At 43.6% G+C, this 18,688-nt stretch overlaps 1 protein-coding gene across 1 annotated transcript in view; it reads left to right on the forward strand.

Moving 5' to 3' along the window:
- 5-ht2b (5-hydroxytryptamine receptor 2B) overlaps positions 1-18,688 on the forward strand; it is a 74,709-nt gene that overhangs the window by 36,391 nt on the left and 19,630 nt on the right. The window contains exon 2 of the mRNA XM_076896743.1: positions 14,476-14,708. Within this exon, the coding sequence (XP_076752858.1) occupies positions 14,476-14,708 (233 nt within the window). The remainder of the gene's footprint in view (positions 1-14,475; positions 14,709-18,688) is intronic.

Raw genomic sequence — 18,688 nt, forward strand, 5'->3', positions numbered from 1 at the left:
TTCGCATGGCGCGAATTTGAAAGGTCACGCGAACCAATATCGCAGCACCCAAACGCACCGATACGAACAGAGTGCTCTTCGACAAAATTACCTCGGTAGTGTCGCTATTTTTCCCGCGAAAAAAATGTCAAACCATCCAACGGAAAACGAATAACCGTGACGCGTTTCCATCGCTCGACGGGGGCGCGCACCCTCTCAGCGAGTAACTCGCGTCGAAAGCAGCACTCCGATTTCACAATCAGCCACTGCATTTCCAACCGGGATCCATTAAAGTTCACTGCCTCTGGATGTTTTCACATGGTATCCCATCGCTTTTGAATGCTCGATACGCGCCACGCGGACGTGTTCCATCCTTAGATGTATCCTGTGTCTCTCTCTGTTCATCCTTTGAGCGGAGGAGGCATGTAAAATAGGAAACCGGCTGGGGAACGGGTGTAATTCGAACTTTTGCATACGTACAAGCGTTATTCCGGGTGAAGGCAGCGGTTTCTATTATTGCCAGTCTATTATGCATTTTAAAACACGTGGAAGCGATATTGGGGCGGTTATGGCGGCCGTCGCAACGCTATCTGGCTCCACGCCCCGTTTATAATAAATCGCCACCTTATATGTGTCCCGTCGACCGTAAAATCGTGACACACGCGATGAATGTCATTCGACTGTTGTTCGTCAACCGGCGGCTACGCCCCTGTCGTTCACCATCGCGACTGACATTTCAGACGTAATTGCTGCGACCGGTTTACGACCACTTTTGCGCGCACAGTTACGCTAATGCTCAGGTATATTGATGTAATTTTCATTTCCACGTTGCATTTCATCTGTCTACAAATTCACTCTATATCTAAACTAGATTCCTTTGAGATGGCAAATATTTATTTTTTACAAATCTCATAAAATTTTGCGCAACTAAAAAGTCTCGCATATTCGTAATTACAAAAAGTTACCTTCAGCCTGATTTCTACGCGTAATAATAATTATAAAATATTAATTGCACAACGCGCAACAAATTCTAAGGCGCAACATCGAAAACATTTGAACATTGCATGCCACGGGGAATAAAACCGTTCGACTGGAAACGCGTGGGTGGCCTAGACGACTCCGTTTCATCAATGAATCCGACTGATAAAGGGTTCGCGACAAAGCAGCCATAAATTCAGAGGCGGTGCTCGATTTTTAACGCGTAAAAGACCCGACTCCGCGACGCCTGTTTCATCCCTCCGCCGCGAGTTTTACAACGCCCGCGCGTTGTCACGTACGAACCAGCCGCCCCACAAAGGGATCGTCGCGGGCCATTTTTAGCGCGCGCCGTTTGTTTACGGGACTACTTTGTGATTTGCGTTAATTAAAGGCCGCGGGCGGCGAGCGTGTTCGATTCGGAAATTTCAATGAAAACGCTCGAGTCGCGGGGGTGGTTCGCAACAAGGAAATTCTGCTTTCGATCCTCGCGCGGCGATTTTATTGTTTCCATCGGCGCCCGTGGTTCGAGATGACATTTGAACGTTTGCACCTTTCAATGAAATTAGTCGCGTACGACGAAACCGCTGGATGAATCTGTGCGCGAAATAAATTGCTGTCAAGTTTCGTTCTTGTTGGTCAAGTAAGTCGAGTTGCTACAAGTGACTTGACTTCAAGTAATGATGATAATTTTACTTGTTTCTATTTGATAATACTTTCTTTCTCTTTTCACTTGGGCTCTGACAACTCATCGATTACTGTACCAATGGCTTTGATCCGACACGAAAAGTTCTACTTCGCGAGAATATTACTATACCGATGTGATGTGACAAATGAAATATGATATTATTGGTATAATATCGTTAACGACTTAATTCATGGTAATATAATTACGATAATTACTAGCTGTAATATAATTGGTAAATTAATCGAAATGGAAATTGGATAGAAGATACTGATCGAGCAAATAAAAATGTATTACGTATATTTAATATGTATGACGGTGACTGGAGGTAATTAAAATTGAGACGAGAAATTAAATTGACGAACGCAACTCGAATTTGACCGGAAAAAGTACGTTCTATCGTTTACCACTGTAAACACTCCGTTAAACAGTGCCATTCTATATCCTAAAACATTAAAGCTCCATTTTTCCATCACGCGAGCTTCCTGGAAAGTGTTGCGTCACTTCAGAAATATCTACCATCTATGTACTCTTTCATAATTAAGATGAAGGGTTGTAGCAATTAAATTTTCATTATTTCAGCTGGAAAAACAGCCTAAAAAAATTGCGCGAGCATCGTGCGTACGTGTACCGTAATTTTCAAATAAACAAACATTTGCGAACGTTACTAATAAAATAGTAAGATCAACAGTTAAACACGGGACAGAGAAACCTAACATCCCTTTTTCCACGTATCGCACGAAGGCAACTCTAACTCCTTTCCACCCTTCGATCGCGCGAATATCCCAAAACAGGCACGTAGCCGCCTACATAAATAACAAATCCCCCAATTTCAACTACCAATTTGTATCCACTATTACATTCATTTGCTTATTAGTATTCCGGTACGAATTAATTAAACTGATTGCACACGACTATATGCTAATTAAGTTCGGACGCGACCCGGGAAATATCTATCAATTGCGTCACTATTTTATCTCCCATTAACGTTATACCGGGGCCCAGTGACGCGCTTTATTAACGCTTAACGCAGCAGTCGAATTGCGGAACGCTGGCTACAGAAATTGACCAAGATCGTAGAAAATATTCCACCCTCCCCGCGCGAGCCTTACAGCACGTGTTACGAGACGTTACAGCGACGCGAATGTATTTCTCTTACTCGTTACAGTAATTGTATCCGACCATTTATTTTTCTCCTCGCGTACGCTAGTTAACGTCATTTAATGCGCCACTATTTAACGTCTTCCACGGGCACGAAATATCGCTGGATCCGTGCCGGCGATTTATCGCGCGAGAACACACCCCGCCGCCCTCTCTCTCTCTTTCTCGTTCCACCGTCGAGGATCGTACGCGAGAACGAAACCTGATGCATAATTACCAACGTTGATTTATGATTGTGTCGGATTTTATCAGGAGAACGCGCAATGCATTTGTAATTACCAACCCCACATTATCGCGGTGATTATACTACGCTAGGCAGCGAGACGTTTTTCCGCGATTCCGTGATCGATTACCATTCGAAGGGGTAGGTTGCGTAGCGATCGAGAGGGTGGCTTCGAGCGTCTAGCCTAGTTCTGACGTTCGAGGTAGAATTGAATTCGGTTGATTCGTTTCGAAAATTAATTTCGTCGCGATCGAATATATCGCGAGGTCGCAGAAACCTCGAACGAGTGTCGACGGCAAGATCGACAGCAGGATTCACCGATGGACACCGAAACGGGGTTACCAGCCGAGCGAAACCACCAAGCGTTCTCTCGTGACAAAGATTAGGGAAGCTCGCAGTCTCGCGATCGCTATATCGACCCGTGAACCGCGTTTTCACGGACCGCAACCCACCCCAATTGCAACGCGCCTCGACCAGATAACCGAGGGAATCCGCGGTCGAGGGTCGAACGTTCGCGCGTCCGCGACCTGCTGCAATTATGCGGGAGCGTAAACCAGCGATTAGATCGGCTGCGTTTGATCGCCGTAAAAACGAGAGGGTCGCGCGCGATTTCCGTGAAACGGGATCCCCGTCGACACGCACCGGAAACGGTCGACACGCGACGCGATTCGGGAAACCAACGAACGGTCCCTTAATTGCGCGAGGGGGTGGACTTCTTGGAATACGTGGGAGCTCGCGTTGAATGAACTTTGTATCAGAACTAGAAACGTAGTTTCATTTTTCAATAAATCTGGATTATCGCTCGTCCTCTGATATCGCGAGGGTGAAATTGAGGGGTAGTTCGCGTGACGAATAATACTATGCCGCTTGGAGATATTCGTGGACAGTCTGGTGTGCGAGAAAGTATTTATAAGGGTAATACGTGGTACCTGGGGGAGACTGCAATGTACACAGTGATGCACGTCTAGTGTTTCTTTGCTTTAGGAAGATTATCTTGTGAGAATTCCTTGTGGTACCGTGTAACGTTTGGCCTCGTGACTCGAAAGAGTGAATAATTTACTTGTCTCGCGGAACACGTAATATTTAAGTTCTCGACTCAAAAAAGTGACAAATTTTCAAACGTGAGATCGTATATAGAAAGCAAAAATGAATGAGCGCAGGATCTATCAAATTTACTTGAGAAATGAAAGTTAATCAACGTTTAGGCTGACGGTAATCAGAAAAACGGTACGTGTATCTTTCGAATACCTCGAAGGCAGCCAGCATTCGTTCACGCCACGCATCACGGAAGACTCGAAGGGGTGCGCTCTTCCGTGAGTCTGATATCGAGCAACTTTTTCGCTGGGAACGAGTTTCTTAGAAGCTTTCGTTCCAGTTCTTATTTTCACGCGAGCTACCACGGATTCGAGTTTCGTGACTGACGGGCAACGATTCCTCGCGAGCTTTCGACGGTATCCGAATATTTTCTTGACATCGACCAGTAATTTCTGACGTGTTATTAACCAACGAAACCAGCATTCCTGTTTCGCAGTGGAGATTGGCTCGTCGAAGAGATTGCCTAGGATTTCGAAATAGGCGCAGTTAAATACGGAACTCTGCAACGCATGAAAATATGAACAACGTGTTCGTAGAAAATCTTTCACGGAGAGGGTAAGAATTTGTAATACGTATGCGCATAAATGTGTAGTAAACGAACAGAATCGCGTTTGAGAATGTGTAAGACGACATTTCGCGGAAACGTTACGCATCTCTTCTGTTGCTGACTGTTTAATAATTCTTTCTAAATTGAGAGCTGCGCGTAACGAGAATTTACTTTTCCTGGTACGTGACTTCAAAGTCAGACTAAACAATTTATCGCGCGTCGTTTCATATCTTTCGCGAGTATGCGAATGCTTGCGCAGAAAAAGCAGGGGAACAGGTCTGATTTGATAATTCAGATGTAAATTAATTTAATTATGCCCGCGAGTTAATCGATATCGATTGAAAGCGTTCGCTGGCACGTTTCTCCTCCTGTTCTTGTTTGCCTCGAATATTCCGTTCCGTTGCTGGTGCCTGTTTTATTATTTACGGAATTAAACAGCGAGCGCGATTTTTAGAGCGTTCAAGAGGCGATCAATGCGATTAATAATCGTACGTACGCGATTGAAGATTTTTTCGTATTGTAATTGTAAAACAAATTTCAGATACATTGATAAAACCTGTCGCGTGTATCCTCGAACATTACATCGAACAATTTACATTCTTTTCAATTTAATAAATATTTATACAAATATGATTAATTGTACATTCTGTAAAATTGATAAAACTCGAGTGCGAGAATCTTTGTAACTGCATCCCGAATTTACAATAAAAATCTTGTAGTTCTGTCACGAAATGTACGCTGCAACGTCTGTTCGTTTCGAACGCTTAAGTAGAACATACCCACATACGATCAGACGTAAGTAGAACGCGGACCAACGGAGGCGTAAAATTCGTTATTGGTTCCAAGATTAACGTGCTTCGAACTTTATACTACACAGCTGAGAAATAAAAAAATTAATCGCTACCATATGAAAAAAAAACATAATATACCATTTTCAAAAAAATAATAACAAACTGTAGAAATTTCTAAATTCAACACGATAAATCTCCTCGTTGTTATACATCTGTACGTTAACATTTAACTTGACAACTTAATTTGATAGAGAAACAGTATAATAACCCCCTTCATTGACATCCCACTTAATCCATCAGCTTCTCGTCGATTTAAAACTTTCTGAACGAAAGATGGGGGAATAAAAATCGTATCACGTTCCCCGCACGCTCGTAAAAAACAATCGAACTCGTAAATATTAAATATAATAACTCCCTCCATTAATAACGCACTTAATTCATCAACTTCTCGTCGATTCGAAACTTTCTGAACGGAAGATGAGGGAATAAAAATCGTATCACGTCCCCCGCACGCTCGAGCCTAACGCTCGTAAAGAACAATCCCCCGTGAATCCTTTCCCCGATTCGGTGTAGCTGGTTTCGTTTCAACGAAATAAAGGAAGTACGACGGCCGGCGGTGCCGATTCAGCGGCAAAAATACAGTTCCGCCGTATCGATTCCGATACCACGGAGGCAGCCGGAATGCTCCCACAGCCCCTGAATACCCGCGATCCCGCGCGGTTATTCACCCACGAGATATTTGTCCTGGCAAATCCAGAAATGGATTGCCGAATGGAGGCCCGCCACGGCGTTATAAATCACCGATCAACGTTCTAACGACGAGCATTCGGTGGCTAAGCGACGATCGGCTTGTTGCTCGTTCTCCTAGCCCGCTTCTACTACCCTTTGCTACCCCCTGAGTAGCGAAAGTAGTACAGTTCACGAGGAGACGTTCCGACAGCGCGATTAAAAGGACGTCAGCTTTCACGAGAAACATCGTTTTTTTATTTTTTATTTCATTTTTTTATGGGGTATTAGATGTTTTTTTATATCTCGTAGGTTAATTAATTTTTTTACTATTTTTGTAATGCTGAGACCAGTGACATTGATTAAGTTCTAGTGGTATGGCTAGCCTTGGGGGTGCAAAGTGCGGTTAAATAAAATTTTAGAAGCATTGACTACGTGATAACTGAAATTTTACGAACAGAATATAAGTCGTCCCTTTGTTTGCGCAGGTATGACTGGACAGAGTTAATTATCGCGAATTGTATTATTAACTTTACTCGCGTCGCCTACGAATAATTAAAGATGACCCACGTGCGCATCTGTAACGCCTTTTGTAACTTCTCGGTTATATAGAGTCTCCTAAAATGTCCTCGAACATCTTCGAACATAATTCCTTTGGGTAAATCTTCTCGGTGGCATTATAATTACTTGTCGAAATGATTAGAGCCGCGTCAAAGCCCGGCCACACTTCGGCGTATCGTTTAATAACCAAAGTAAACGGCATTCGGTTCGTCAAAGGGCGACGCGAGCCCTTCGACGCGGGGGTGGAATTTAGAACGCGGCAAAATCGCTAGACAAAGCCAGGGAAGATTAATAATGCGCGGCGCGGCGCCGTGTGTAAACAACGTTAATGCAGTTCCATGAATATGCAGTTCGATGGCGGCGTCGTAGGACGCGCGAGGCTCTCCCCCGTTCATTTCTCACCCCTTCGAGCGTTAACGCGTGAGTCGCGCGGACAGGAATCTGTTATTAATGTCTCGAACCAAAGGAAAGAGCGTTCTAGTCGTGGAGACGCGAGAAGAGGAGTGTGTTTCAACTGACGACCGAGCGCTTCGAGTAGGGACGCGGAAAAATGGCGCGTTTTAGGGTGCCTGTACATCGCAGACTTTTCGTTCGCGGACAGCCAAAGGCCAGGCTGTACTTTTTCACGTTGCAAAGTTGACTAACGAAACGACACGCAACATCTCACACTAGCGAAATGATGTGATGTGATTATGGCAATTTAACAAAAATTTTAATAACTACATAAATGAGAAACGTTTGGAAAGGAATACCAGTGTTCGTCTTCTAAAAAGGGCTGCTTTAAATGCTTGTAAAAGATTTAAGTCGAAACGAAGCGAGCACAAATCAAATGCTTCGATGCTCGCTTAGAATATTTCATTCCAAACGCTTCGGTCGGTTTCAACCCTTAACTGAAGGAGACTCGCGAACGAAGTCGACTCCGGCTAATTTATCTGTCTCCACTTATTAAATTTCCTTCGACGACAAAAGTTGAAGACGGCGCGCAGCTGCGGCACCGGAAACGATGTCCCTGCCGCGTTAAGGGAACTTCTTAATAATGCAGCCCCCGGCACGCTGCGTCGCCGCCTGTTGCAATATGCAGCGGCCTACGAAGCGGGGCTCTACACAGAGAGGGACCAAAGTCAGGGTCGTGGCGAACGTTCCTGCATTCACTCGGAAGCATCTCGGAAACTTTGTTGCCTTTCATAGTTGCGAACATTCTTCAGTTCCGGGCCATCGTGCGGCAAGGATAGAGCGAGCGGTATTTACAGAGGAGCATCGCGATTTTAATAACTGCGATATCGAAAACGCTTGCGCGCCATCTTTCAAAAGACTGCGAGCAATGTTCGCGATCACTTTTCTCTTCTTTTGTACGTCTCTCTTCTATTAATTGCGATATTATATATATATCTCTATCGCTACGATTTTAAGAGTCCAGACGAGGAAAGTAGGTTAAGAACGCCTATGTATCGCTTTATGAATGCTTACTGAAAACATACAAGCACTCGGATGTCTTCGAGTATCCCGGATAATTCTTTCATACTTTCGATAGACGGACTGAAAGATTCCTAACTGGGCTACGCGCACGTTGAGATCAAAATGAGGAAGTCTAGTCGACTAGTTCTTTATGATTATGACGAATTCTAGGATCATTATAAAGGCGCGTTTAAAATTCACCCCTCGTTCTGATATTTTACGAACCAGCGTCAATTTGCGCGATCGTTAGTAACAATAAACCCGTGGACGCGTTCCATCTGGAGCTTCACGGTCAACCCTTCCGGGGCCCCATTGTTCGCCCGTCAATCGATCCGACGTGCGTTCGTTTTCATCGCGCAGCTGGCACGGCGATAAAAACGGGAAGCGAAAAAGCGAAACGGACGAGCGGCGAGCAACGCCGGGTGAAAAACGAGGAACGGAAGCGGGCGAGGAAAGAAACAGCATCGCATCCGACTGGATCGACGATATATTATCTCTCGTTGCGTTCTCGATCGGTTCCACGGGAAATTTCTATCCCCGTGGCAGTCGTACGGCGGGCGTGGATCGTAAAGCAGGGGGTGGCTGCGCCAGGCTTCGATCACGTCCGTGCAATTAAAAATGGATTCACCTGTCTCCAATTGCGTACGCCACGAACGCGCACCCCTTTTTCGACGCGAGCTCTCCGGCCTTGGAGAACGGAGAGCGTCAACGCGCGACTGCGATGCATTTTACGATCCACGTCGAACGACGATTGCGAAACGTGTCGCAAGAAAGAAATTTTCAGTTTTTTCTCTTCTCATCGAGTTACTCGCTATTCTGAAGTAACTTCATACTTCACGCAACGAGATACGGAGATCGAAGAGTTTTTTTATTTATCACGCTTAAGAGTGATGATCCTTTTGTTAATCCTTTTGTGTCCTGTTATACAGGCCGGTTACAGGGCGAGAAATAGTGTAACAGTTCAAGGATTTTCACGCAAGAACCGAGGAAAGTTTAATCAGGACCGGTCGAAGGTCGAACCCGGCAAAAAGCGAGTCCTGGCACGATGAAACTTATTTCTGACCATAGCGAAGCAATTTTCAGGTTTTCGGTTTTTGCGGCGGTCTCGAATTGCGATCCGATGTGTGTGTTCGCGTCGAAAGTATCGATCGTCAATTAAGGTTTCTGAAAATATTTCTTGGCGAGACCAGGAGATCGATTTTATTTAAAAAGACACTTTCGTGACGCGATCGCGTACGTTTATACACAAGCTTGTATTCGTTAATGAATATCGATGTGTCGAGAACTATCGATGAACATGTTGATAACATTTTACGAGCAGAAATAAATGAATTCCACTAACGAGTGCGATATAAGACCAGGGACGTAATTATTTGATTTTTGAACGTATAGTAACGAAGTTTAGACGCATGGAAATGTTATCGGACAAGCTACGTCGAGGAGCGGACCTGTAACCATGTAAACCTCGCGCTGGTACCAATTTGACCTGGCAAACTTCCGTCCGTAGTTTCAACCCTAATGGATTTACGCGGATGCACTGCGAGCAGGATGGTTACGCGAAATTTACGTGTTTTGCGACATCGTTCGCGTTTTAATTCGCTTCGTTAACTATTCCTCTCGAACGCGAAACCGCGAACCCGCCAAACTGGGCTCCGCGTCTCTCGGTCGAATTGTCGCTGCGATTACCAGCAATCTGTTGATTAATACTTTTTGGAAAAAACGTATCAAATTTCAGCGGATGAATTTCGGTTCTCCGCGAAATTTCGTTGGGCGTGTCGAATTCTATTTTTTAAATATCAGGAGAATAATGAATACAATAAAAGGTCCATGATAAAAAAAATTCTAATCTGTTAATAATGAAAGTACTTAAAATAGAAACGAGTGTCGTACTTTAAGGGTTGAAAATCGCAAATCGGAGAGGGCTAAAAATTCCGAGCACCCGACATTCAAAGGGTTAATATCCGCAGCAGCGTTACCCAAGGACACATTACTATTCCTCCTACCCGAAAGGGAGGGAAGATATAATCCTACGCTTCCCTTTTCCTTCTCTCCTTCTCTTTTTTTCTTTCCTTTTCAAATAATAACGCAAGTTTATTGGTTCCCGCGATAACCGCGACCTGGAAACGTCCTCGTAACTAGCCTCTTAAATTGCTGAATAATTTCGTGCTCGGGAGGGTTTCGAGTAACTAGATTCGGAAATTGCAGCCCGGCTACGTAACCTGAAACCGGCGGACGAGCGCCCTTCGGATTTTCCTGGACGCGGATCCGTGAATAACGGAATATACGACCGTCGAAATTGCACAATGGCCGCGTTCTTGAAACGAGCTCGACAGGGGCGCGCGGCTGAGGGATGAATGCAGAAGCAGCTGTTCTTACCAAGCGAGACCGATTTAACGCAGGATAGATTAAGGGCTACGGAAAATATTGAAACTCGAGGGCTCGCTAGAAATTACTTGTCCTCGCTTCTGGCTTCGATATTGATATCGAGGAACCGATCTCTACCGATCTCGTGCACACAAAGTACCAATTAAAATGCGTAAATAATTTTCGTGGATAAACTTCGATGATAATATCGAAACGATTGAAAAATAAAATCTTTATAAATTCACTGCGCGATATCTATCTTAAAATAGAGCGTCGAGAGTGACCGATATACCCTGAAAACCTGAAAAACTGAGAAAAGAAGTAACGCGACAGCCGGGTCACGGGGTCAAAGCGTCAGAATCACGAATGGCGTTCGAATTCGCGTGAAAGCGGTTCGACAATTAAAAAATCGCCGGGGATAAGCGAATCCAGGCGTCTGCGAGGAACCGACGGCTTCACGTGACTTTTTCAATTTAGATTCCGCTCGGAGGGTTGCGCGAGCTGGGGAGGCGCGAAAAGATAGACGTGACAAGCGAAATGGGACTCTTTGCGGCGCATTAAACGAATTTAAACGATTCGTCGGCCGCGGATACGAGAAATTAAATTTCTCTCGCGCCTGGGACGGATTTGAAACGGAATGGGGAGGGGGTGAAATTAAAATTTCGCGCGCGATATATAATACGTTCGATCTTTTCTCTGACTGTGCCCTCGTCGTTTCTCTATCCTATTTCTTGAATAAACTTACACAGAAATAACGATTTCTTTTAAAATTGCAGTTAAAAGTGTTCAATTATGAACGAAAGAGAGACGAAGGTATTATTTGAAGAAAATACAGCTTCGAACGATCGCGTACGCCTATATACTCGAATAGTAAAAACGTTTTAATCCGTTTTCCGTATCGCATTTTTGTACCGTGTTCCAATGTAATACGTTATCTGGTGATTACCATAAATCACGTTACGATAGAGTATCTGCGCGGCATCGGCGGGGGGCATTTTTAAAATTAACCAGGCCCGGCCGATAAAAACGGCCTGAAGGTATATCTGCCGGCGAGATTAATTTGCTTTCGACATATTTGTTTTATCGCGACATGAGAACGCCTATGAACACAAGATTGGCACGCCACGCGTCACCGTAATAGCGTGAGTGAAAGTATTACGTCTTCGAAGGCGATTGCGCTCGTGAATTATAGAGTCGAGCGATGGCGAGCTTATCGCGGTGCTCTTTGTACCAGTTTCGCTGCCATGTATCAAGAATTCCCCGTCCGTCTGCGTTACCCTAGACATCTGGCTCTTTTTAAAACGGCGAAACAGTTTCTGCGCTTCCAACATTATTTAAATTTATCGCATTTATAAGATTGTGTACGACTGTACATTGGAAAACTCTTTCGAAACGATTCGTGGGTGTTATACGTTTAATTATACACCGATGAAGTAGGTGTTGGTTGAGTAATTTAAACGTATTCCACTTTCCACGTGAATTGTTCGTAAACATGTTTATTCCAAGAAGCAGTTTATTTCTGGAGACCTTCCTAAATAATCTGTGATTAAGACACGTCGTCCATTTAAATCAGAACTTACTACGTTCAACTCCTTTCGTTCCAGTCATTTTTTCGATCGAAAACTTCTCTTCGAAATTTAAACGAACGCCAACTGGTTGACTTTAAAAGAAACGCGTGAAGCTATGCTGCAATGTCTGCGAGCCGCAAAGGGATAAGTAAAATTCTGGCGCCACAAATGCTACGGGTAAACAGTTTGCACTCGAAGAACCGTTCTGTATCTTTGTCCAGAGTTTGTCTGTTGTTTTCATGCGCCACGTTCTACTTAAGAAACGCGAGAGAAAAAAGGCATCACTGCTGTGTACAAGCATTTTGATCCCATTTGCATTCCGGTTAGCGTGGCGCGTCCTCCTCCTAAGAGGACGCTTTGAAACCCGCGGTAAAACGACGAGCAGCGAGCCGGTGCCACGCTTCCGCCGGGGCGAACGTTTATTTTAATCTGAAACACGACCGTTTGTTTTTATTATCACGGCTTATTTCGTCGTCCGTGTCCGTAATTACAGGCTAACGATAAATTACAACGACGCACGGTTACCCTTTACGAGCGCGGCGCGACGCCATTAAACGAGCGGTCGTCTCCGTTTCCAAAGAGCCGGCCGTTTAATTAGAACGATCGTCGAAGTCGCGTCGCGGATTCGAAACGCTCGCGACGAAAGGAAGTGTCCGCGATTTTGTCTCGTGGCGTTGGTTATAGCTGTGATCACTGATCCAACGAATCGACGATCAAATTCAACACTCTCGATTTTTACCCTCGATTGATCCTGGATGGTCAACTAATCGAGAGGTTTCAGGTATAAAAATGTTCTTGTTCGCTCGAGACTGCGATGCATTTTCGAGAGAATCGAGTTCGAAGATTCGACGAATCGCCAACTGACGAACGAACACAATGCGGATGGCACAATGGAGAACAGGAGATCTATATCGAAGAAGATATCGAAAATGCGCGGCGACATCTTTTTCGTAGAAAGCTTCATTTCCGAGGAGATGTCCATTCGCTCGATTAAAGAAACAAATTAAACCTTTTGCATCGACTCATTCGGAAATGAAGTTCCGGACGAAATAGTGTTACTCTACAGTATCGATTTCCATTTCAATATTGGGCGACCTTTTCTCGGTTGTTCCACTCGTATGATATTTATTTACCAATTTGTAAAATGTACCAGTCGAAGTTTCCAGTAAATTTATCTCTAAAGTAAACAAAAAAGATCTCTGAAAATCGATGAAAAATTCGCAAATCGACTTAACTGGCGATCTTTCCGTTCCGTGCGACCTATCGTCGATTCGTACTCCTTCGCTTGACGTGCCACAGAGAAATTCAGCGGACGCAAGGCGGGTTGCCGGTCGAAATCGAGCGGGAAAAGCACAGTGCAAGGCGGAATGCAAAGTGTCAGGCGGCGTTTAACGTTGCTCACGCGCCTCGCGCGAGCCCCGCGATCCGAGCCCTCTGTTTAAACCGCCGCGAGCACGGAATGTGAAATCACACGTGCGAGAATCGCGTCGCATCGAGATTCCGATCAATCCACGGGGTGTAACCCGCCGTTTCTCGCGGTCTGAACCCGCACCAGGCGGGTACGAACTTTCCTAATTGCACCAGCGAACATCACCGCGAACTTTTCTCGGACTTCTGCGCCATGGCGGCCCCCGGGTATCTCCGTCGAAGATAAAATCGCGAATTCGGTCTCGCGAAGAATCCGAACGGTCTGAGAATGGCTGGCTCGGTTAGGTGGTGCGATTTCACTGGCAAGATATTGGCCAAGTTTAATGAACGCTTTGCCAGCGGTGTATATTGGAAAGATGTAACTCCGCTGATGGAAAGTTCGCTTTCAGCCGGGTAGTTTAGAATTGAACAAAAACATTTTCAACTGCATTACCTTCGACTACTTCGCGTACAATCAGACTCTATAGAAACAGAGGAAGCTGCGATTAATACCTGTGGTACTTATTATAATTACATGGTCCGATAATTGCGTTAGGAATATTATGGAGATTCCGGCGAATTAGGCGGGAGAAACGAGGAAGATCTCAACGCAGCCATTTTCATTAGACGAACTCAAGTTAAATACGACGATGAGGGGAAAAACGCATTAAAACACGACTGAAAAGTTGAAATAAACTTCCCTTTGTCTTTGGAATTTAATCTCGGAGTTCCTCTCGTTCATAGTTGAACGTGCAAACTGCGACAAGTTGAGGCAATCGATTTAACTGTTTACTCGGAGATAAATTAAGAATGAGATCAAGGATGAACTGTTTGCACTTTACCACTAATTCCATGACGCTCCCCTTCGATCGATTATTTAGACAAAATGGTAGAAACTCCTCGTTCAAACGTCTAACGAAGGAACGTTTTCATTTCAGGATATTTCCCTCTGCCATCGGTTTACTGCCTCGCGTGGATCTGTCTGGACGTGTTGTTCTGCACGGCGAGCATCATGCACTTGTGCACCATAAGCGTGGACCGCTACCTGAGCCTGCGTTACCCCATGAAATTCGGCAGGAATAAAACCAGACGGCGAGTCACGTTGAAGATCATCTTCGTCTGGATCCTCAGCATCGCTATGAGCTTGCCCCTCAGTTTGATGTACTCGAAGGTGAGACCCTCGATTAGAGCGCGAACCTACTCGACCATCGTTCGTCGCAGAATGCGACGCGTTGCAATTCGATCAGGGACGTTATCGATATTCAGATGTTAATTTGAAAATTTAGTGGAACGTTTCGATACGAAGAAGGCGAACAGAAACGATTGAAATTGGAATTGGTTACATTAGAAGATGGCAAACGAGTTCTTTCTATTATTGGTAGGTTTAGGGGTTTCTTTCAGATGGGACAAAATATCTGCGATACAAAGTCAAGTGTGCAACGTACACAAAAGTTCGCGTAACTTACGAAACCTACTGCTGTTCCACGCATCGATTGACGATTATAATTAATAGCCAAGATGTAATATTTCTAAAATGATAAGTAGAACGACACTTTCCGATATTAATCTTCCGACGTACATATTTCACGATCCTCCTTGGACGACGCAGTTCGCCATTTTTCTGCATTGAATTATTAACGCGACAAAAAAGGGAACAGTTTGAGGGACATTTGAATTTCAACGATCCTGATTCGTCTTCCCGACAAGTTTAACGATATTATCGATGCATAATTAACTATCGACGAATTATCGGGAGCGTATCGATAATCGTTAACGGCGCCTCGAGTTTCGGTCCGCGTCGCGTAAAGGTAAGCGTCACGCGACGCCTCGGAGGCCGACGAAATCCCGAAACGATCGCGTTTCACTGGAGAAACCGTGTGTACATTTGCGTGAAAACGATGTAACGCGCGGTATCGCGGCGGTAAACGAATATACTCGTGGCTCGCGAGAGGGTAAAGAGAAAAGAAAGAAAAAAAAAATAGGGGACAAGAGGTACGAATATTGTGATTCGAGAGCTATTCTCTGATACGAATCGCGCGAGCTGCGTGCTCGATGTGTGTTGCAGTCTCGCGGAGAATAAACCTCTATCGATTTAAAATATACTCGAAGGAGGTAAACGGGCAGGATTTATTCCCCGGGCTGGGTGAGAACGCCCTGGTACTCGGCTCGCATTCGATTATTAATTAACGATTTACGCGGGATATCCATATTTCATTGAGAGAGGAATATTCATCGGGTAAATAAGGGAACATATTTTAATGGACAGGTGTAACAGAGTAAATATTCTCTTATACATTTTAATATTCATCTAAAACAATTCTCTCTTTCTCGTTTTCACTCTGATATGAAGAATCCAAAACTTTCCTGACTCGTTCTCCAGCATTTATGGAAATTAAAGAATAATCCAAGAAGAATCTAACAAAGAAAAGAGTTCGCTTAAAAAAAGACAATACCATTTTAATAGAAGAAATATTAAAAAAAGCGATAATATTAGCGAATACGATAACGAAAGTCAGTAATAGCCAGGAGCGTCCATTAAAGTATCGAAATTCCGACAAGCACAGAGAAATGGCTGCAAGTGCATTAGGCGGCCATTTAATTCCCACTGGCTCGTTTATTAAACCATTGATAGGCATTCCATGCAGTTCTCGTGCAGCACGAAACGTACCCACGGCTCTTTCCATTCACTTATGTTTCCGACATCGGTCGCAAAGACTGAACGCGTGCAGGAAGCTCTTAAAACGACCACCAAAAAGTCTATAAAACCACGTCGAACCAAGACGTTCCAGCGATTTTATTCCAAGAAACTTCTTTTATGGGGAAAAATTACAGGATACCACTATCAACCAGCTATCAATTATTACACTTCGGAGATTGTATCAACTATATAACATTGATTACTAAATAAAAGGAAGCATAAGCAAAAGATTTAGAAGAGATATATATCAATGAATACATATCAAGATTCTTCTGTCTCCTCGTCAACGATTATTTAAAATTATTTGACGTATAGTTTCGTGGAAACTGGTAAGCGTCTGCGAAAATTAGAACGAATGCCTATTTTCGCGCGACGCGCACTTATGGAGTGAAAAATAAGCGGACGGGTATTTTTGCCGCGCAAAGAGTGACATCCGGATGGCAAAGCGGACAGATGATTCGATCCGTCCGGCTAACTAACGGGCAAAAGCTTCGCAGATGGTCCGCCGCGTCTAATTTGCAACTTTGCATCGGCGAACAATAGTTGCGAGAGCTATTTCACGCGTGAACGCAATTCTGCGCCGGGGGGTAGACGAGAAATTTCGAGACGCGTGTGTACCGCGCATGGAAATCCGAATTTCGAATGGTAATTCTCGCGCGTTTCACCCTGGTACGCGCTGCTCTGTACGAAATTGCCGCGACATGCCGGTTGTGAAATTATTAATTGATGGGTATGGGTTTTATACCCCGCCGCTGCCACGTTGGAACGATTCGTGGAAACGCCTGCTGGTTTTTATTATTCAAATTGTACGAAAATTGCCGCGTATATAATATTTATAATTTTTAAACACGGCTCTAGAACGCCAGAATTATATTTAATAAAACTTTATGGACTGTTCGAATAGATTGCTATTATTTTATGAAATCTTTGCTTCTTAAAAGTAGATAGATTATATATACTGGACTTAAAAACATTAAGAGTCGTATTATACGCGGGACAACGATCGTATAACATAAATGAACGTCATTAAAGAAGTAGAAAAACCCTTAAATATTAACTAGAAACTTATACTTAAAATAAATAGAACTAATTAAAAGATTACTTTTAAAGATGTCATTCTGTTATATAATTATTACTCTTATTTCGTCGAAACAATTATTTAACACCAGAAAGACCTGTCAACGCAACCTATTTGATTATCACGTAACAAAGGGGTCAAAATAAGAGTATAAGGAAACATGCATAACATAAAAGATAATAAATCTTCCATAATTTCTCATCTATGCTTTTAAATGAGAGATTATGAAACATCCTCCACACAAATGCATTATAATAATGTATAAAATTCATACGAGAAACCAATTAAAATAGTCTCTTTGTTCACGTTGACAGTTCTAGTGTTAAACACGCAATTGACTGACCGACATGTCTTCGACGCGAGCATTCTCGTTTTACATTGGACAAACGACCTCGTAATACAAAGAACTGGCACACACGTAATTACTTAGAACGTCATATTTCAATAATGCTTAAAAGGGAACGCGCGAATAAGTATAATGAACAAAGTATAAACTCACAGCGTGTTATGCAAACAGCGCCAACAATTGTGTATACTTCAGCCCAGAAAGTCGCGTCAAGTTCTCCAAAATGGCGCCCCTCTCTGGTCCACGCTTGCACCCTCAGCGCACTTCACGATTTACAGACCACTTCGCGTTTTACACGACGAGATTTTAACTGTACCCGATAGCTCGTTTCACGAGGGAACATTCGCGAACGCAGAATCACCCGACACGACACAACGAGCTGCAAAACGAACCGATTACTACGCACGCACGCGAGATCTGTGTTTACGCGATCGCTACTCGTTGCGCACTGACGACCGCGCAAAGTCGAATATTCACGACGGCATTCGGTGACGCCGATTCCGATCGTGGCGCGAAAGCCACTTGTTTTCAAATTGCTACAAGTGTTAATATATGAGTAATATAACATATAAAATGTTATTTACGAAATGAACAAGCTTAATTCTGTTCGTTTATGTGAAAGGGAATATTGAATATACTTGAATATACTTGATTTGAGAAAAAAAATTGGTTTCTGATATATAAAATAGAATTATGTAGATTGTAGTTTTATAATATTTTACAATTATTTCTGCAAAAGAAACAACTGCAAATATATTTGAAAAATAAAGAATAATAAAATTGATGCTTGCATAATAAAGCATACTTCTTTCATCAATTTATTACTGAAAAGTAAACGTAATAAAGTAACAAGACATTTCTCTCCTTGGTCTCTACTACTTTAACCTTGTTCCAGCCCAGTGATGGGTTTTTCTAAATTATTAAAGCGAGTCACGTCGTGCGTCAAGTAAACGAAGTTTCAGCAGTGTCGTTTCTGGACCCCAATTCCAGGTTCGATGGGTGTCTCATCAGCAACGACTGACAACGAGG

The sequence above is a fragment of the Xylocopa sonorina genome, chromosome 6 (genome assembly GCF_050948175.1).
Source record: "Xylocopa sonorina isolate GNS202 chromosome 6, iyXylSono1_principal, whole genome shotgun sequence".
In the NCBI taxonomy this organism is placed as follows: Eukaryota; Metazoa; Arthropoda; class Insecta; order Hymenoptera; family Apidae; genus Xylocopa; species Xylocopa sonorina.